Raw genomic sequence first — 21,170 nt, 5'->3', positions numbered from 1 at the left:
TTCTGATAATCCTACAATTAGAAAAGTTTCTAGAAAACCTAGAACCTAATGTTTTTCCCAACATCTATCATTTACAACTACAATTCCGGTGGAAATTCCCTTCTTCACTGTAATTGTAGGCTTAAGGTAACCCTGCAATTAAATTAGCAGAGTGTTATAAAAAGTAATGACAAGTGGCAGTATAAAAACCAGAAAAGACAACAACCGGGTAGCATACACACATACCCCCAACCAGGTCTGAGTCCCTAACACACACACACACACACACACACACACACGCACACACGCACACGCACACGCACACACACACACACACACACACACACACACACACACACACACACACACACACACACACACACACACACACACACACACACACACACACACACACACACACACACACGTCTCGCTTGTCCCTGTGCAGCCATGTAAAAAAATGTTGTTATTGAGCCAGCCTAACCAAGGAGAATGTGAGTGTGTCTAGCCATGAAGGTTCCTGTACTGAAGGACAGGGAAGCAGACAAGCAAGCAAGTCCTCCAGCTTTATTAGTCTCTGTGTGTGTGTGAGCCGGTGCGTGTGTCGGGAATACCATTTGGGGTTTACCACCATGACAAAACAGAATGTGGCTTTTTAAATCTTCCGTCATTTTTCAGGAACACACCTATAAGCTAACGAAGAACCTAGTTGAAAAATACACAAACGTTTGGTGTAGACGCACCTCTGTCTCAACGGGAGACAGGTGTGCACACGTTTGCGGCCTCGCCTGCAGACGGGGGCTCAGTCGGACATGGAGGGTGAGCGCATGGAGCGCCCACTGGCTGGGCTGTTGCTGTAGGTATGGGGGTCCCTCCCATCGCGCTCTCTGTCTTTTTCCCTGCTGTCGTGCTTGTGCTTGTGCTTATGTTTGTGCTTGTGCTTCTTCTTCTTCTTCTTATGCTCGTGGTGGTGGTGGTGGTGGTGGGTGTGGTCACCGGCGTGCTTGGCGGAGGATAGAGGCAACGAGGGGGCAGCCTCCTTTGCAAAGGTGGGCAGGGGCGTGGCGGGCATGGACAGCAGGGCCTGCTCCATCGACGGGGGCTCCTTACCTGGGGGTGGGGAGGAGAAGGAGGAGGAGAAGGGACGAGGGGTCAGGTTTAGAAGGAGGCATGTGTGTTGTTTTAGTGTGTGATTGTTCATGCAGTTGTGGAGTGCAGGTCCAGTATGTTGAGGTGGTGTTGTGTGTGTTATTTATAGATGTGTGTGTGGTTCGGACCTGGCGTGGAGGGTCTCTCCAGCATGTTGAGGTGGTGGTGGATGAAGGCCTGACTGTCATGAACAGACTCCATGTCTATGTCTTCCTCCTCCATGGTGTTGAACTGCAACAACACACACACACACACACACACATCAATCAACAGGTAAATCAAGTTCAGTCAAGAGTGTGGGTATGTGTATGCATGAGTGTTGGCATATGTATTCTGTAAGAGATGCATCCATCCCCTGTTGGAAACAGAAAATAAAATAAATACAATAAATAAATAAACACATATATTGGTGCAGCTTACTCTGATCTTGTGTCGTCCCCGGCTGACCTCCTCCTCCGGGTGCAGCACCTGGCCCGGCTCAGGGGGCGAGCCCAGAGGGGTGTCCGCCTTGCGCTTCAGGCCCAAGGGAGGCAGAGCCACACCGCTGCCCCCGCCTCCAGCAGAGGATACCTCCACCCCCATGTGATCCTCATCCAACTGGAGGGATTAACAGAGATAAATAAACAGACAGAGAGAGTGGAAAGACAGATAGTCAGAGACAGACAGAGACATACAGACAGATATACAGTCAGACAAAGTAAATGAGTCAGTATGTTTGGGTGTGAGGTTTGCCATTAACCAAAGCAGCTCTTTCAGAACCCTATCAGACCGGTATACTCACGCTGCTGGTGAAGGCCAGGGGCGGGCCAAGGAGCCCCGCACTGCCAGGCACCTCCGGTGGGGCTGCGCCCCCCTGCTCAGGCTTTATGGTTGGGTTGAGGACGGCCTTCTTCTCCTTGAGGTTCAGCACCAGGCCCAGTTCGGGCAGGGGCAGGCAGGAGGGCCGCGTCAGGCCAAATAGGGTGTGGTACAGGTTCACCGCATCGCAGCGCAGGCGCCAGTCATGAGAAGTACCTGGATGAGAAGAGGGGGTGGAGGTGTGTGTGTGGAAGGGAGAGAGTGAGAGAGAGGAAAGGAATACATTCAATGTCACATCAGCTTGATTATTGATCGGAGACAAAAAGTACACTTCTGCGAGCTCATCACCCAGGATTTGTTTAATTAAATTTTTTAAATCTTTATTTTAGACACATAGGTCCACATCAATCCATTTTAACTCAATCAATTGGCAACGGCACTTAACTGAAACATCAAACACCTAACTGGAAACTGGCAGGCTCACAACTGCCAGCCGAAACATGTATTTGTATGTGTGTGGTGAGAGAGGGGTGGGGGGCAGGAGTGGCGAACAGGATAATAAAACAAACACTGCATTATGGCCTGAGCCAGGGTATTAGCGGTTGTCAGCCTTGGCTGAGGCATGTTTGGCTTGGCCACCAGAGAGAGGCTCAGACCCCAGCCTGCTAACAGACCTCCGAGGAGTCAGGTCTGCCTCTGGAACCCCACAATACAATAGAGGGGTGCGTTTGCACCCCCCCAGCCCTGTTATCCTAACCACATGGGGCGATGCCGGGCAAAAGAGCGGCTCCGCTCAACAATGCTGGAATTGGTCCAGTAACACAGTTGTTCTGCCCGCCTGTGAACAATCCTGTTTACTGATCTTGCGTGTCTCGGGGGATAATGCGATCCCTGGTTGGCATTGGCAGAGGAGATGAAAACACAAACCTCACACATAAAGCAACACACACATCTAAATGGACAAACCCTGGGGGTGGCAGGCAGACTCAGAGACAGTTGACATTTCCAGTAAAGTTGTACATGTGCGTGTGTGTGTAGGTATGAGCTGGACCATCTGAATCTCATCTCTCTGTGGCTCCTACATGTGGGGCACAGATGGGGATGTGCTGCTGTGGGCCAAGCTTGACACAAAAAACATATTTTATTGGCATCTCCCATACTCTTTCAGAACAATACAGACAAGGAGTGGAGACGTTTTGAAACAGGAGTATCTACATGCTGCAACCAACAGGAAAATCCAAGTAGCCTTTCTGGGCTAATATTCAGGGCATATTCCAACAAGGAAATGCTTTCTGTAGCCAATTGAGAATGGTCATTTAGAACTGAATAAAACTTGGGGGTTCTTACCACCCCCCCCCCCCCACCCCCACCAAAAAAGGTTTTCTTATAAAAGAAAGTAAGCTAATCTAAACTGACCGGAGTTCATGAGCTTCCACAACTGGTCGACCAGGGCCTCGTTGCAGAGGGTGGAGTCAGTTGCCTTGGTGAAGGGAGGGTTCTTACCCAGCATGCTCAGGATCTTGTGTCTGAGCGTAAACACGCAAGAACAAAAAGAAGCAGAAAGAAGAGCAAGTGAATATCTGAGAAATGACTAGTGAGGAGATTACATTTTACATTTGGATTCATTCTTCTAGTTACTTAAAGTCTCTCTCATCTGTTGTATAACAAAAAGGCAATTGACATGTTCTCCAAATACTGTGCATTATATTGTCAGAATTGAGAACAATTGCATCAAAATTCCCTGTGTTGTGTGTGGGCAGAGGTGGCTGACCTGACGTAGTGAGAGGGGTCAATTTGGACCATGTTCAGGAGCCACTGTAACTCCTCTGAGCTCCGTTCAACTGCAAATAAACACACCGTCATAAACACACACACACACATTCCCTCACGCATCACTCTAAAAACACACAGGTATCACGTTGTAAAACACACACATCACGGCATTAAAAACACACACATGACAAAACTCACGTTAAGAACACACACACACATCCCAAAACATACACGCTGAGACTGGCCTTGCACACAAAGGACTCATTGAGAGAGAGAGCTGCTGGAATGAACCTAACATTTGATTAATGAGGTTTATATTAGCCAGCTGGCTAGCTAGCTAGCTAGCTGGGTTGCAGAAGCTAGATTGCAGCATTGGCACTTTGGTTGGGATAGACTCTGTGCTAGCCAGCCCCCACCCAAGCCCCCAACCACAGCTGTCAGTCAGACACTGGCACATCTTTAACGGAGAAAAAGGTGTCTTTCAGTGAGCCATGTGTGGTGGAGAGGATTATGGAATGTTGAGTGTGCAGTGTGGGGACTGCACTGAATTACCGATCTAACTCAACATACATGCTAGCCTGACTTCACAGTCTTTTTCAGATAACCATATAGACCAATTATCACCCAACGTCACACAACTGTCAAGCAGGCTCAAGTGCGCATGTCGGTTGCAAAAGACGAACTTCTCCCGGGTCTATTACACTTGGGAGTGTCGATCAGGTCATCATATATCTCTGGCCACTGGATTGCAGGGCTTGATATAAACTTTTTGAGGCTCTTGGCCTTTGGACAAATATATTTACGTTTCACTTGTCTATGCACAAAAGTAACTTGACCCCAATACCCTTAAATAGCCTGACCAAGTGATTGGGCAAAACTAGCCTGGCTAACGGAGGTCGCTTTAATCTCAGGCAAAGGACGAATATAACAGGCTCGGTTAAATAAATCCGAGATGCTGGCTATCTTCATCAGGCTCGTATCTACATTAGGCAGTCCTCCCTGACGTTTCTGGTGTAGTATGGATAAATCCGAGATGCTGACTATCTTCATCAGGCTCGTATCTACATTAGGCAGTCCTCCCTGATGTTTCTGGTATAGTATGGAGTGAAATACAACATTGTGCACACTGCCAGTGAGCGAGTCTGACTGAGGCTAACGTCAAAAGAGTGTAACAGGGATGCAGTCTCACTCAGATTGCCAGTTTAAACAAATCAGAAAAATTATCTGACCAGCTGGCTAAAAGCAGAATTCCCATATCTCTTGAAAGCTGCCCTGCTCGACTTTTTAGATGTACAATTGACTGTAAAACTGTAAAATTGTGAACTTTGTGACATGACGTGAAGACATGGTTGCCGCTCGACTATGCGGTCTGTATCGGGCGACATTCTCACTCAAATTTCAAGACTTTCGTGACCCGAATCAATCACAAGGCTGTCCTCCTCGACCTTTTTGGTGTTTTTAAATCTAACTATTTGTATTATCCATGTGGTCCTTTTCCCATTTAAAATGCTATCCATTCCCGGTTTTCTGCAGCCACATCGCGCGCGCATCCCGAATGTTTATAAACAAATAATTGGTCTATTATATAAAATGTTTGTGCTTGGCCTTCTGTTGCTCTTACAGACATTAGGTTGGGTGTGTGTGTGTGTGATTTTGGTGTGGGCGTGTGTGATTCCGGTGCGGAGGTGTGAACCTCTAGTGTAGTCCACCACGGCTGCTAAGGCAGCCACGCGCACATCCACGAAGTGTCCGTATTCTGCGTAGGATTTGAACAAAGTTGGGTCGCTGGGGATGTGACCATTCTTCTGGAGCATCCGGATGGCTCTGAGACAGCTGTGGAAAAAATGAGAGAGAGATAGAGAGACAGAGATAAAGACAGAGACAGAGCGAGACAAAGAGAGGCAGACACAGACAGAAAGACAGAGTCAGACAGAGAGAGCAAGATAAATAAAGACAGAGAGAGCGAGAGAAAGACAGATGTACAGAGTGAGATACAGTGATAAAAAAGAAAAACATAATCATACGTGATACAACATTTTTTCAAAATAGCCCCTTTGTGTGCCTCATTCAGAGAAGGGTCTGGCCCGTTACCTGACGGTGATGGTGTTGCGGTAGCTGGGCAGCAGCTTCTCCATGTTCAGGAAGCGTGTGATCTCCTCCAGGATGTTGCGCACGTCCGCGTTCAGGTTGTCCACCGTGCGAACCTCGTTGCTGATGCTGATGGCTGGGGTCAGGGAGTTGGTCAGAGCGTCGATCAACTCAGCGCGGTAGAAGTTATCAGAGAACTAGAGAGGCGAGAGGGCCACACTGGGGTCAAAGGTCATTGGGACAGTACCACTCTATATCCTCTGCTGAGTAGAACTCAGGATGGTGTTCATTAAGACAAGACTAGTAGAGTATAGCTCTAACCTTGACCAATTAAATGATTACTTGCATTTAGTAGTCACATTATTTTGATAGGCCTATAAGGCCTATAACTATATATTTAGACACTAGAATGTGTTAGAAAAGCTAGAAACCTATTGATATGATTTGCTAATTTAACCGTATAGGAGGCAGAAAACTCTCCTGACGATCCCCCTCCCTTAGAAATAAGTCATGTTAGAATTGTTTTGAAACTTGAGGCTTTCTGAAGGACTGATCGGGCCCTCTGGAAGACCCCTGCTGTGTCCTTCCTAGTTCTGATGAGTCCCACTGTGTGTGTTTTATAACAGAACTTCCTGATTCTGTCTGGTAGAGGCAGTCCTGGCACCTCTCTCCCATTCCACGCTGTGGTGGCTCAGGTTTCATGTTAAGGGAGAATGGGCACAGATGTGGGGCTTATAAAACAGGGGAAGTGAACAACCCAGGCTCACCTTGTTCTTCCTGTTGTCGTTGTACTTGATGAGGTCCAGAATGAAGTTCAGCACGTCTTTGGGACACAGGTTCTGGATGTCTCTCAGCAACGCCATAGCAACTGGCATGGTCTGGAACACAATGTTGTTGTTTGCTAACAGCAATGTGTACACTTTGCTGCATTCACGTACATGGCAAAAGATCTGCTGACTCAATTTATAATGAGCACCACTGTGTGTGACTACCTTCTGCAGGAAGTAGCTCTGAAAGTTCATGAAGTTGTTTGTCTTGATGATGTTGGGGCAGCTCTTGCAGCAGAACATCCTGGTGAACAGAGACTTCATGGCTGGAGGACCCGTCCACGTGCTCATCATGGAATTGGCAATCTACAGGAGGGAGGGAGAGAGTGTTTCAGGAGCATCCCAGACGCAGCTTTTCTATTTTTGACAGACACCACATCCAAGCTACAGAGCCACAGAATTCACATTCTGTGAATATCGATACAAAATCATTGAGGATGAATGTATTTTTAACGACTACAGCTACAAATCTTTTATCTATGTCGTTCATAACTGGACTTTAAGTGTAGCCTATTAACTTTTTCAGTATAGCTACAGCACAACAAAGTAGGAAAAAACAACATTTAACACGATTACCAAAATTAAACCGGAGAAAAAAAACTATTGTCAACGTAGCAAGTTCTATCAACTTGTACTTAGCATACAAAATCAAAAGGAAGTCAATGTCGGACAGAGTCGTAATGTGCCGCAGACGCGTCCGGTTTAAATACGGTGTTAGAATCACAGAATGTTCCTTGGCACTAACCACTGTTATACTGCAGAACAGTGTAGGTAGGTAACACTTTAGATACAAGTAAATGTAATACGTTTGTTTATAGATAATACCTTAGTAACGTTTTATTAACACCATCAATGTCTTTACGCATCATTTAAGGGCCTTATTACCTATTCACTAACGCTTCTCTCATTATCAATAACTCTAACCCTTACTAATCATTAAATCTAACCCATACTAATTAGTGCTGTCAAACGACTAAAATATTTAATCGCGATTAATCGCATTAATGTCATAGTTAACTCTCGATTAATCATAATTAATCGCACATTTTAATCTATTCTCAATGTCCCTTGATTTCTTTTTGTCACATTCTTTTTTTCAAATTTTAATGCTCTTATCAACATGGAAAAGTGGTTCGGATTGCTTCGTGCCAATAGTTTTTTTATTGAAAACAACATTGCAATCGCCTGGCTTTGACGAGGGGGCGGAGAATTCGCATCAACTGTGTGCTTGGCCATCAAGTGGTATTTCAGACTGGACGTGCTGCAATGATAGCTCAGTTTACAACGACAAAACACACAGATCACTGGTCTTGTCAATGGAACCATTTGGCAACTTTTTTAAGGTAAACTCTCCATTCAGAATCTTATTGGCATTCATTTCGGCATCTCGCACTCGCCATCCACTCAAAACGTAACGTTAGTCTACTACAAGAGAATGTCTACTATCCGTAAACGGGCTCTGCTACTACTCTTTAGCCGGCTCGCAAGCCAAACAAGTGTTTGTTTCTCTTTAGCCGGCTGTGTTTGTGGCGCGCCTGTTGTTTTGTTTCCGGTCTAGCTAGATCCGGTGTGGTGTTGTAGTTTTTCTAAAGTCTATAGTTTCTAAGTTTCTAAAGTAATTGTTGCAACAGTATGTGAAAAAAACTACAAAGTCTGCAAGGCCAAAAAGAGCGTTAATCGCGCGATAAGAAAATTGACGCCGTTAATTTGGGTTTGCGTTAACGCCGTTAATAACGCGTTAAACTGACAGCACTAATACTAATATTAACACTTATAGTCTTAACACATTAATGTTTATAAGTATCTTAAAATTAATATTAATTAATGTATATACAATTATTACCTATTAACTAACGCTTATTACAAGCACCTGGATCTATATTGTTCCACACTTAACTTTGGATGAACATGTCGGCTAAAACGAATACACAATAAATGCTTTTACAAATACTGTCCCCTTTTGGTGCTATGGATTCATGTAACCCAGAACAATTAGTATTAACAGAACAGTCCCAGAAGCACGAAAGATACAAGCTTGATCTAGGCTGGGGACAGATGCTCATCCGAGTCAGAGGAGATTTGTATGTAACTGAGGCTTAAGGATTGATGAACTCTTGACTGGGCAGTTCAAAACAGCAGTACAGTCAGTACAGAACAGCATCAGTTCAGAAAAGCATCGGTACATAACAGCCGCAGTCCATGACTTAGCAGCATCTTTGGTCGGTTGGTTACTGAGGGGCAGAGCATCAAGAAGGGTGCCCAGCAGAGATGCTGGCTGGGCAGCATGTCCTAAGAAAGGCTGGGCTACGGGACCTCCATGTTATCATCACAGACAGGAGAAGCTGGGGGGTCGCCACAGCAGGAAATGAATAAGGATTTTTTTTTGCGCTTGTGTGTTTGTGTGTTGGAGAGAAAGTGAGCGACTAAGTATAGGAGGTATGTAGATATATAGTTAAAGGGGTTCTTCAGGATGTTATCATTTGGTAGGATAAACACAAGGTGTGTGTGTTTTGGAGAAAGGTGGGGTGGGGGGTGTTTGAGAGTAGTGTGCTGCCTGGATTTGCCCCTGAGTATTTCCTGTGCCTTTGTCTCTTTCAACAAAATCACTGAGTTGTGGACCAGCCAAGTGTTCGACGGTTAACCAGCAACCATAATACATAGTGACGCAGCTCAGCTCCCAGAACTACATGACAAACCATAGTTTGTCCTTCTCACCATCTCCATTCAGTTAGTGCTGTCAAGAGAACCCAGACTCAGGAGGAATTCAATGGAAGAAATGAATACAAATGTAATGAAACCCACAAACTGTGGCTGATGCCATTTGGGTGGGCGGCCACATTGTCCTTCTTTCCAAAATGAAGGCTAAAGCTGTCCAGACAATTCTGGGCCCGGCCAGTTTAACTTTTAGTAACAATCCAGAGAGAGGGTCTTCGATATAGAAGCAAGTAAAGCATATTTTATTCAATTTTAATCTTTAGTGGTTTCTATAGTGGATTTTCTTTCCATGTTGGCCTTGTCTAAACACAGAGAGAGAGAGAGAAACACAGAGAAAGAAATAACAAACAAAAAAAATCCCATCTCACCTTTGCAAGGCAGAAGCAGGCCTGCATGCGGACTTTGTAGAAGCACTGCTCGTGCTCCAGGATGTCTGTGAGGGCAAGGCGTGAGGCTGGCGTAGGGAACTTCTCCAGCGCTGAAATGGCCTCCTCCTGCGCCACCACGTCCCGCTCGTAACGCAGCTGGTACTGCCACATGAAGTCGGCCTGCTCAAACTCCACCTTGCGCAGGATGGACATGTCAGGGTCGATCCTGATCCACAGCAGTGGCGAGTCGGCACTGGGGGGAGATGGAGGAGACATAACTTTAACGTCGCTTGGAACAGAGGCTCCCACAAGTGCATGCCAAGTTGGACTACTGTTGGGCAAATGTTATTCATGGCCATGAGCATGTTTTCAGCAATGACCAGGCTAAATATAAATGTTGTTTCTCAACGTAGGTGGACAACACACTTGTTTGCACAGTCCTCAGATCTGTGGATAGTTGGCCCAATGCCCAACACACACTCTGTGACAGGCTCACCTGCATCTTTGAGTTCGTAATGATATAGGTCTGGTTGTGGCGTCCATGTTAGAACACTCCTAATGGGCCTCCAGATGTCTCCAGAGTCACTACAGCCAGAGAGGCTAAAACACACCGGGGGAAATCTGATCTGGTTGTAGAATCTGACTGCCATGTCATGTGTTCTGACTACTGTGATACATGGAGAGCACACTCTCCCAGGCACGTTCTAGCTCATTCCAAAGGTAGTTCATGGCTCTTAGCTAGGATTAGTACCATGCTGTCCTGGTGCCGGTCTAGATCTAATAAGGGGTACGATTGTGTGCCTGTGGCTTGACTGCTGGGTGACAGAGGAGGTAAGAGGAAGGACAGATGGACTGTTGGGGTCTGCCCAGGCTAGGCTTTAATACCAATCATGTTAAATTTGAGAACAGCTAGAAAGTGGGAGGAAGGAGAGTGAGAGAGGGAAAAAGAGTGGAGAGTGAGGGAGAGAAAGAGAGAAATTGTGTAAAATCTTACTCCATGGCTGAGAGGTCCATGTCGACCTCCTCGCCGTTCATCAAAGGAATCTTTTTCTTCTTGTTTCTGGAACAAACCGTGCACACACAGACACTGTCAACATGAGACTTGAATGCCAAAACAACAAACTTGAGATAACAGTAGCAGATGGAGTAAAAGACACACAAGCAGAAGGTAAGCCAGCCCAAACCCACACCCCGCAGTTCAGGGACTTACCGTCTGCTTTTGGAGTGACAGGGGATGTCATGTTTGAGGCTGTTCTCTTCGATCTGGAGAGTGTGGTTGAACGATCCATCCAGCTCCTGCACCGTCACCTTGATGGGACCCTGGGGAGAGCAGATCAATCACCAATTAACCCAGGGGAATACTGTGCATCCGGAAAGTATTCACAGCATTTTTCCACATGTTGTTATGTTACTGCCATATTCCAAAATGGATCAAATTCATTTTTTCCAAACAATTCTACACACAATAATAATGATAATGTGAACGTAACGTTTGCAGACATTTTTGCAAATCTAGAAAATAAAAGGAATCACAAAGTTGAGCTCAGGTGCATCCTGTTTCCACTGGTCACCCTTGAGATGTTTCTACAACTTGATTGGAGTCCACCTGTGGTAAATTCAGTTGATTTGACATGATTTGGAAAGGCACACGTCTGTCTATATAAGTTGACAGTTGATGTTAGAGCACAAACCAAGCCATGAAGTCCAATAAATTGTCTGTAGACCTCCGAGACAGGATTGTTTTAAGGGAAAAGATCCAGGGAAGGATAGAGAAACATGTCTGCCGTATTGAAGGTCCCAATGAGCACAGTGGCCTCCATCATCCTCAAAGAAGTTTGGAAACACCAGGACTCCTCCAAGAGTTGGCTGGGGCAAAGGTTCATCTTCCGAAAAGACAAAATCCCTAAGCACACAGCCAAGATAACAAGGGAGTGGCTTTGCGACCACTCTGTGAATGTCCTTGATTGGCCCAGCCAAAGACAAGACTTCAGTAGAGAGATCTGAAAATGGCTGAGCACCAACGCTGCCCATCCAACCTGATGGAGCTTGAGAGGTCCTGCAAAGAAGAATGGGGGAAACTGGCCAAAAATAGGTGTGCCAAGCTTGTAGAATCATACTCATAGAGACTTGAGGCTGTAATTGCTGCCACAGGAGCTTCAACAAAGTATTGAGCAAAGGCTGTGAATACCTATGTACTTTTGTGTATTTTTTTTTTTGAATCCATTTTGGAATAAGGCTGAAACATAAAATGTGTAAAAAGGAAAGCGCTGTGAATATTTTCTGGATGCACTTGCGTGCTTATCAGTTCATTGGGTTAAATGTCATCTCAAACCACCTCTGCTGCGGAAGGCCGCTCACCACATATTTCTGTGTTCCTGAGGAGGTGTAGTCCTGACGGATCTCCAGTTCCAGAACATTCCTTTTCCTGTTGAAAGCAAAACTGCCAAAGAACTTCACCACTGCACTCTGGTCTCTGGGTGGCAGGGGTTAAGGGCAAGACCAAGTTCATTACATTTTTATAAACAACCACCTTACAAATTACACTTTTTTGTGAGGGTTCCTGTGAGTTTTGGTGTACATTTGTGCAATAATTACATTTGTGTACAACAGTGCTACAGTTCCTGAAAGGTAGATACATTACGAGTGTGGCTAAACTAAATACACGGATGAGTGTTTGGCAGTGCAATTCCAGGTTGAAGGATACACCCACTGCTTAATGAGGGGGCCTATGTCTTTGCCGGAGACGTTGGAGATGGACTTGAGGAAGCCGTGGGTGGAGACCAGCATCTGGCTCCACATGTGAGACTGGTACTTCTGGGAGGATGCTGTGCTGGCCAGACTCAAGAGCTTGTTAAACACCTGAGAGAACAGAGAAAGTGCGATAAAACAGTGAGATGAGATTAGATAGTTTGGTGATGTGAGATTAGATGGTGTGTTGAGATGAGATTAAATGGTGTGGTGAGATTAGATGATGTAGTGAGGTGGAATTAGATAGTTCGGTGAAATGAGATTAGATTGTGTATTGAGGTGAGATTAGATGGTTTGGTGATGTGAGATTAGATGGTGTGGTGAGATGAGATGAGATGGTGTGGTTGTATTAGATGGTGTGGTGAGGTTAGATGGAATTAGATGGTTTGGTGAAATGAGATTAGATGGTGTGTTAAAGTGAGATTAGATGGTGTGGTGGTATTGGATGGTGTGGAGAGGTGTGATGAAGAGAGGGGAGGAGAGGCAAGAGTTGAGAAAACAAAGAGTTATATATGATACAATGTGCGACATAACCAATATTATATGCCCCTCTACAAAGTTACTTACAATAAACTTGCAAAGGATCAACATCTAAAACAGATCATTTCTAAACCAAATGAGGACAGCCGAAGGCTGCCACTAAAGCAGGATGAGGCTTCACAGACCTGTAGCATGAACTCCATGCTGATCCTGTTCTCTATGAGTCTCATGACCAGGTGGGCTTTGCACTGGAACATCTTGTAGTATTCCCATGACAGAGTGTGTGGGTGCTTGATGGAGAAGTGGAGGTGTGGAGTAGGGCTGCACACACACACACACACACACACACACACACACACGAGTACAACAAAACAAAAAACAAGATGTTGGACCACTGAGTTAGAATTAGACATCATACATTGAAATGGTCAAAATCACTCCATTCTATTTCTATCATGTTTGGGCCAATGCTCTCTTCAAGAACTTGTTTTAGACACTGAATTGAAGTTGAGTGGAGTAGGTGCCAATTCTACAGGAACATGATTTATCATAACTGCCGTTTCTGCAGCACTTAATGCCAACTCCATCCTTCAACCTTCCCCTGCAAGTCAGCAACTCTCCAGAAAAGCGTTTGTCTACGGTTACAGGCCAAGTTGACGACAACCAACACACAGACATGAGTTAGTGCTGGGGTAATGTGTGAAAAGCTCTCCAAATCTCTCCCCCCAACTCCCCACAAAAATGGATTTGATTTACAACAAACATTGGAGTTTGTGCCAGAGGCTTGCTGGGTCAGGATGAATGAGACCACTCAACGCGCCTCTCCCTCACAGTGTTCTGGTTATGTGTTGGAAAGCTAGAGTCTCTTAAAAAAAAGTTTTTAATTAAACAAAAATAATAATACCCACACCGTAAGCAAGGCATGATCTTGGCATGTGAAAGAGGCCTGCGTGCAAAAAAATATGGGCGTATCCCATCCTCTCCTGAGTACTCAAGTGCTACTTGGATGTGGGAGTGTGTATATCGAACTCTGGAATTGAAGCAGCGTTTGGTGTAATGTACAGTATTAGTGTATAGCTCTTGGCCACTCAGTTTGACATGAGGGCTGGATGTAGAAGACGCTGTAATGCCCGAGTCCTACTCAATGCAACAAGAATGTACTGTAAAATACAGAACTGAACTTGTTCAATTGAGGTTGATGCACATTCGCTTGCCCCAGCTAATACAGCCTACTGAAATAATTGACAAAGCAGTCAACCAGAAATGCACTTCTATGATTCAATTCTTCTATGATGTCGTATTTTGGTATTTTCTTTAAAGGTAACTTCTGACATTGATTACACACAAACAGCCTACTTGTCAATTATCAACAGTCAAGCCTCCTGTACTGGTCTTAGCCTGACTTCACATCGTCCTCAGACACAGATGTAGAGGGTCTCACTTGTCTTTCTCCTTGCCACCACTGAAGGTTGGGTGGAGCAGGACACCTCCCATCTTCAGCTCGTACTCCACGATCTTGTCCAGTTCCTGAGAGTGAAAAAAGACATCCAGTTTTGGGGGAATTTGTTGTTCAAATAATTAGCTGGTTGATACCATGGAGGGGATTAGTTACATATGGAGTGTTCAAGAACAGGGCTGAGCAGTCCTGGATTAAATGGTTAAACCGGACCACTCAAAACCAAAAAGATGAAACGTCATTAAAAACTGAGAATCTCAACCTCTTTAATCCAGTGTCGGTACTCGTTGACTCCGAAGGTTTTCTTCAGATAAAGGCCATAGATGTATCCTGAGATCCCCTTCAAAACCCACTCGTCGGCCCTAGGAGGAAACACACACACATGCATGGACAGATAAACATACACACACACACAAAGATACACACACACACACATCAGTCTTGGATAGAGCCTGACCGATATATCGGCGGGCCGATATTTTCGGCCGATATTGAGTATTTTCCAATCTATCGGTATTTATAATCGTTAAAATGTTATTATAATATTATTGTGTTTTTGTTTAAAGAACTATACGTTACATATCTTAAGTTTGTATTTTTATACATTTTATTTATCATATTAATATATTTTGATGTAACGTGTCAAATGACGTTGTGTCCTTGGGCAAGGCACTTCACCCTACTTGCCTTGGGGAATGTCCCTGTACTTACTGTAAGTCGCTCTGGATAAGAAAGTCTGCTAAAATGACTAAATGTAAACTACAAATAACTACTGTTACGGAAATCTGTTTGTTTTGTTATGCGTTTCTGGATAAATAAATAAAAAATTATCGGCCAATATATCGGATATTTAAATCACCAAATATTTGTATCGATATCTGCCTTAAAAATCAGTTATCGGTCGGGCTCTAGTCTTGGAGAAAGATTGCAAGCAATATAAGGTCCTACGATCATGGGCAAAACATGACCCACATTTAACCCATTAAGGAGTAGCGTCCCACAAGTCGTGCTACACAGATCATGCTACCATTCTGAAATGAAAACAAGGCAATGGCAACATGGTCCCACAACACAGGGAACTTTTATTCAACTATTTTTCTTCATCCTCTACAGTGTTTTTATGCACCAGAGACATGGTCCTATTGCCTGCCTGTGCAACGACCCGTTTGCGAAGCTCGACAAGAACATCGGTAAGGTGAGGCGAGGCCAACTTCTTAACATTGAGCTGGCACCATAAAGCTGCCTCACTTACAGGCCTGAACAGAATCACACTGCGCCATTAATTGTTTGCAGACACCGGCTCTCCCCCGTATCAAAGGAAGGCCTGTTTGATTTTCCCATGGGTTACACAACCCGTAACCCGACGCAGGGCCCGTCTCATGTGGTCTGAAACGCTTCTCCAGACAGGGGGTCCATTGTTTGCAAGGGGGTTTGGGGGTGGAAGATCAAAGTCTTGGATAACTCCGGATAAACTTCAGCATTTCTCTCCAACCTCGCCCTTGCCCCCCTTCCCTACCTTCCAGTTTGAGCCCCCATCCCCTGAGGCCTCCTCTGCTTCCCCTTCAGACAGGCTGCCAGCCACACACATCCATCATGGATGTAATATTCCCAGCCTTGGCCTGGCCTGACTGCCAATGGTGATAACATACTGTCCTGCTGTACGAAATCTCTCTGACCTGAACTACTGCAGTTATTCAAGACATATGAAATACAGGAATTGAAAGGGAAGAACAGATGGAATTGTGAAGAGAGAAACAGAGAAAGAGAGAAAAAGAGAGATTAAGAATGAGGGTAAGTAAAAAAGAAAATGAGAGAGAACAAGCTTGAAAGAGAACAGGAGACAGAAACAGAGGAGAAAGAGAGACGGTGAGAGAAAGAAGAAAAGTGGTATGTAGAGAAAGACGAGGGAGAGAAAGAGAGCAGGGGAGAAAACAGAAACGGGAAGAGAAGGGAAAGAGAGAGGGGGAGAGGAGAGGAGAGAAAGAGAGGAGGGAGAGAAAGAGAGGGGGAAGAGGAGAAAGAGAGGAAAAGTGAGAGAGAAAAAGAGGGAGACCTCAACTTCAGACAGCACTCACCAGGACATGCGTGAGATGAAGCAGCCAAAGAACTGCTGGGCCAGAGCCTGAGCCAGACAGCTCCGTGTCAGGGGGGTCTGGTCGATGATCATGCCACTATGGAGCAGGTTGGTGCTGCAAAGAGGGGCAGTCATGGAGAGGAGATTTACAGAGGTGAGATTGGGGAAGATAAGGGAAGGTATTAATTCAACAAAACCAGCATGCCATGGCTCCGTGAACACACATTAGCACAGTCCCCACACACACAAACAGTACACACACACAAACACACCCACACAGCCCTACCTGAAGATACTCATGGAAGCATAGGAGGAAACCTCCACATAAGCCTCATCCACAAACACGGTCTTGAAGCAGGCATAGGGGTAGCGGCAGGTGAGGATCTCCTCATAGAACTCAAAGATCTCATGAAGGAACGACATGGAGTGTTTCAGCAACGGCAGGAGCTGGGGCAGGCAGAAGTGGGTCACCTGGACAATAAATTCAAGAAAACAAGAGGTTTTAAGATTACGTTTTAAAGTAGTGTCACTTGTAGGATGTTTGTGACTCACTGGTAATGTCCATAAAGCCTTCAAAAGTAAGTCATTGGTTCAGCACATCGCTATAAAGAACAAGTCACTGGGACGAACAGTTGGAGAATCACTTCCCCACCTAGTGGTCAATCTCCAAAAGTACACCAGTAATCAAATACAACCATCACTTTACCAACACAGAAGGCTTTCCCCCTGTAGTCAACACTGATTATTTCCTCCAATGTATTTATCATTCCACTGCAAAAGCCCACTTTCATAGCAAAGAGTTGTCAAGTCAGTAGGCTATCCTGAACTTCTCTTATGTTGGTGGATACTGCTGCTTTAATAATGTCTTGATTAATCTGTGATTTAACTGCTGTCTGCTAGTTTTTTAGGATGGATTTCACCATTGGGGATAAATAAAGGATTGGTGAATTGATTGTCTGGTTCACGGAGAGCCGCCTCACCTCATGCATGTAAGGGTCCACGAGGATCTCGAAGGGCCCCACAGCCAGGGAGATGTTGGGGGCAGCAGTGGGGATGGGCAGCACGTAGTGGAAGGTCTTCTTCCTCATGTCGTGGGTGTAGATCGTCTCCACCAGGTCGCCACATGACACAGCCACCATGGAGGCGTCCACCGTGAACTCCAGCTTCCAGGTGCACAGCTCTGAGTATGAGTCCACGCAAGGGAACCAAAACCTGGAGTGGGAACAGGGTTGGTAGGGGTGAATGGGTAGGTGGGGGGGGTTGGTCGCAGGTGGGAGGGGAAGGCCTACATTTGCATATGTTTATGGACAAACGTGAGCATGTTGCATTGTGGATGTTGGAGTCTACTAGAGCATCCCGGGTACTTTCTATGAATTTATGAACTATGACAGTACCTTTATTTTTGGCCATAAGTTGAGTTGACCGACGATATAAACTGTTATATCATCTGTTCTGGATGCTTCATTACATGAAGAAATCCTTGTAGATCTTGAGATTTTATACATTGCAACTTGTGCAGTTCATATATTTAAGGTGCTACCTTGGAATGCGGTATTAACAGAGCACAATATACCAACAACAAAAGTACTGTCAATACTCACAGCATCACCTCAGTGTTTCCGCTATGTTGATTTTGCCATGGCGGCCCGCCACAGCTAAATTTAAGCGCCACGGTATCAGAAATAGGGCTGTACAAAATTTTTGGCCATATATCAGCAGTGATTGTTAGAGTGCATGTCAGAGAATAGCACGGACACGCGCAGTTGAGATTGCGTGTGTGCATCCTTGAGAACTGTAAGTCGTATAACTTATGTTGTCAGTTCATTTAAGCCTGTTATTGTATTAGTCTGTAGTTCTTGCAAATTTAAATTAAGTTAACTGGTGATTCTCGTTGTTTGTATTGTTACCCTGCTAGCGAAATTGCACGTCTGTTGATTTGATAGCGATTGCTGCGGTTGCTCACGTTTGTAATTTAGGAGCATTATTATGCAGAATATAGTATGCAGTATATTGTTATTATTTTCTACAGAATGCTAAACCTATCAAGATTAAATGAAGCAGACAGTGTACATGCTTCAGAGTGGCCAACCTTAATCGATAGGCTAGGCCACTGACCATTTACAATAAATTGTTACGTCAATTATTAATTGGTAGCATTTATGCCATTTAGACCTGCCCCCACTGCTAAAAGAAATCCTAGAGGAAACTGAACCTACTATTAGAAACAACATTTACATTTTAGGGAAGACAGCCATTTACAAAAATATATTTATTCAATTCTATTCTATTATTCAATGTACCTTAGCTGGATTTCATAATATAACAGTTTCTTTCAAGAATCACATAATTAATGTTGGTTTCTATTAGTAGTACCTGGTGGAGTTCTGGTAGCCAAATGAGAAGACGTGTGCTCCTCTCTCAGCCATGCTGCCCTCTACGTCAGGCACTACAAAGTGCAACCCTCCCTTGGGCTGGTCAAGGGAAAACTCAATGTACACCTTGAGGACATTCATCTCTGTAAAGAAGAGTAGTCAAGACACAAGGTAAGGGGGTGGCTATAGTTAGCAGACCAAGGCCATGTTTGTCAGTCCATTTTGATGGAAAATTTCTGAAACATAATAAACACGTTTCAACCTAGTTGAGTTGCTTAAACTTATTGTGTCAACAAAACCTGCAAAAAAAGCTATCATGTTTTTTTGGCAACTAATGACCTAGTTTTGCCCTCCAGTCTCACCGTCTCCCTGCTTCCACAGCTCTGAGGGAACCTTGATGACCAGCTCCCCGTGACCTGCGTCTGGGTCCACAGCGCTCACTGCAGCAGTGTAGGCACTGGAAAAATAGTTCAAGTTCCTCCTGCAGGCAGAACAAGGGCAGATGTGTTGAGGGAGGAGAGGTATCACAGCACTGGTGCTGTCTATCTAATGAGGAGAAGTAGCTGTATGTACCTACTAGTGTTATTCCTACTTTGCAACAAAATGATTCATTTTGGCCTCAATGTTCAACATACTATGCACTTCAATGTAGCAGATGCTGCTATCCAAGGTTACTTGCAGTCAGAATCTTTGTGGGACGCACAATACAAAGTAGGCACTGCACAGCAGTGCTTTATGGAACTTTACTTACTTAGGCTAAGAAGGATTCAAACTTCTAAAGGCAAATGATGGCAAAGGAATAATGCATCATCACACAGTTCTCTGGAACTGTGTACAGGTAAAGTACCTGTCCTAAGTTAAAAAACAAACATCAGTTTGATTGAAGGTTACTCACTGCTTGGACTCATGATGGCAGACCTCCAAGGTGGGGTCATTGTAGATGAAGGGAGCCTCCAAGTCGTTGACTCTCACTCTGTAGATCCTGCATTGTTTACTGTTAAGTTTGATGCGATTCAGATTCACCACTGTAGGGAAGATGGTCAGCTCCACATAACCCTGTTACATGAACGGAATGTTGAGTAGAAATTATTTGGGACATAGGATGCCATCTGTTGACTCCATTAAGCCTAATTTATTGTGATGGGTTTGTGATGGAGGTCGGATAAGGGAATAGGCATTTACTTACGATTACAGATTTCCTCTGGAAGTTAATGTTGTTGATGCACACCACCTGATGGGTCGTGTGAACAACAAAACAGGATATCAATACTTAAACCGACCTCAGTAATCGAGTATGTGAATTGTATATTACCCATGTGTGAAAGTGGTTTCAACTGAGTCACAAAATAAGAGAAAATACTTATAATTTAAAAGGCCGTGGGCTCTCAAATCCTTTATCTTTCTTTCTGTTCATCGTTGTCTTGTTTCGTTTAAAACATGTTTCACGAGTAGTCTAGCTATAGTACATCCACTTTCTAAAACAGCTTAGCTTGCTTGCTGGCTAAACATAGGCTATAAGCATTCATATTTAACCCTTCCTTGCAATCTAATTATTGTTGGTCTATTATAGATTGACAATGAGAATATAGACACTTCGCCTCTACCAGTAGACCTGCTGTTTTAGCGATGTGCAGGTAAATATCCTACAATGAATGTCACGAGACGGCTAGCAAAAACGCTAGCTAGCGGTGTAACACGTCAGTATGCAATGTCTTCTGTCCAAGTCACATTGAAATAATTCCGTGATGCATTCAATTATGGGATAATGGTTTGGATTCAATGAGACAGTGTAGTCACACAATCCATATCAAAATATAAAACAGGATCCAGTTTTCTCGAAAGTTCAGAGCAATGAGAATCCTCTCCAAGTAAGTTCAGCCATTTTGTTTGTAACCTTTGACCTCCTTTTCGGAAGAGAAAAAAAACATTAGTTCTACAGTTAATATTTATTAAAAGGCTTGCCAGCTAAATTCATTGTATACCTGTATAATTTGTTAAACGTCTGTAGATATAAATTATTTTCTTAACAAAGGAAATGTTTTGAATCATAACCGGTAGCTAACCGTTTCACCAGTTGATGGCACCAAACTGTATCTACTTGTATATGCATGCATGCTTTGGCGCCAAAGCGTGAGATACATTTGATCTGACTCGTGCACAGTACCCGATGCAGTTGGTGGCACATACAGATTCTTGGAATTATAGTAGACCTAGCCGAATATATTGTCATCTGTTCAGGAAGCTTCATTACATGAAGACAATCCTTTTAGATCTAGAGTTCTTATACATTGCTACTTGCAGTTCATTTATTTAAGGTGCTAACTAGGAATCTGGCATTTGCAG

At 44.4% G+C, this 21,170-nt stretch overlaps 1 protein-coding gene across 1 annotated transcript; it reads right to left on the bottom strand.

Annotated features, from left to right (window-relative positions):
- Window positions 1-526: 526 nt before the first annotated feature.
- Window positions 527-20,886, bottom strand: taf2 (TAF2 RNA polymerase II, TATA box binding protein (TBP)-associated factor). The gene is made up of 26 exons (XM_084703919.1): window positions 20,192-20,886; window positions 20,014-20,068; window positions 19,723-19,883; window positions 19,190-19,308; window positions 18,829-18,970; window positions 17,436-17,667; window positions 16,742-16,926; window positions 16,457-16,570; window positions 14,644-14,743; window positions 14,367-14,452; window positions 13,111-13,246; window positions 12,402-12,556; window positions 12,056-12,170; window positions 10,908-11,017; window positions 10,692-10,757; window positions 9,698-9,950; window positions 6,780-6,920; window positions 6,555-6,665; window positions 5,791-5,984; window positions 5,393-5,532; window positions 3,698-3,767; window positions 3,343-3,452; window positions 1,910-2,142; window positions 1,549-1,725; window positions 1,257-1,359; window positions 527-1,089 (listed from the first exon to the last, which is right to left on the bottom strand). The coding sequence occupies exons 1-26, from the start codon at window positions 20,239-20,241 to the stop codon at window positions 782-784; spliced, it is 3,666 nt and encodes a 1,221-aa protein (XP_084560045.1). The 5' UTR covers window positions 20,242-20,886; the 3' UTR covers window positions 527-781.
- Window positions 20,887-21,170: the final 284 nt, after the last annotated feature.

Source organism: Hypomesus nipponensis, chromosome 2 (assembly GCF_054491055.1).
Source record: "Hypomesus nipponensis isolate SF chromosome 2, ASM5449105v1, whole genome shotgun sequence".
NCBI lineage: Eukaryota > Metazoa > Chordata > Actinopteri > Osmeriformes > Osmeridae > Hypomesus > Hypomesus nipponensis.
The sequence above is the reverse complement of the archived record's forward strand: the minus strand, read 5'-3'. Positions and strand labels throughout refer to the sequence as shown.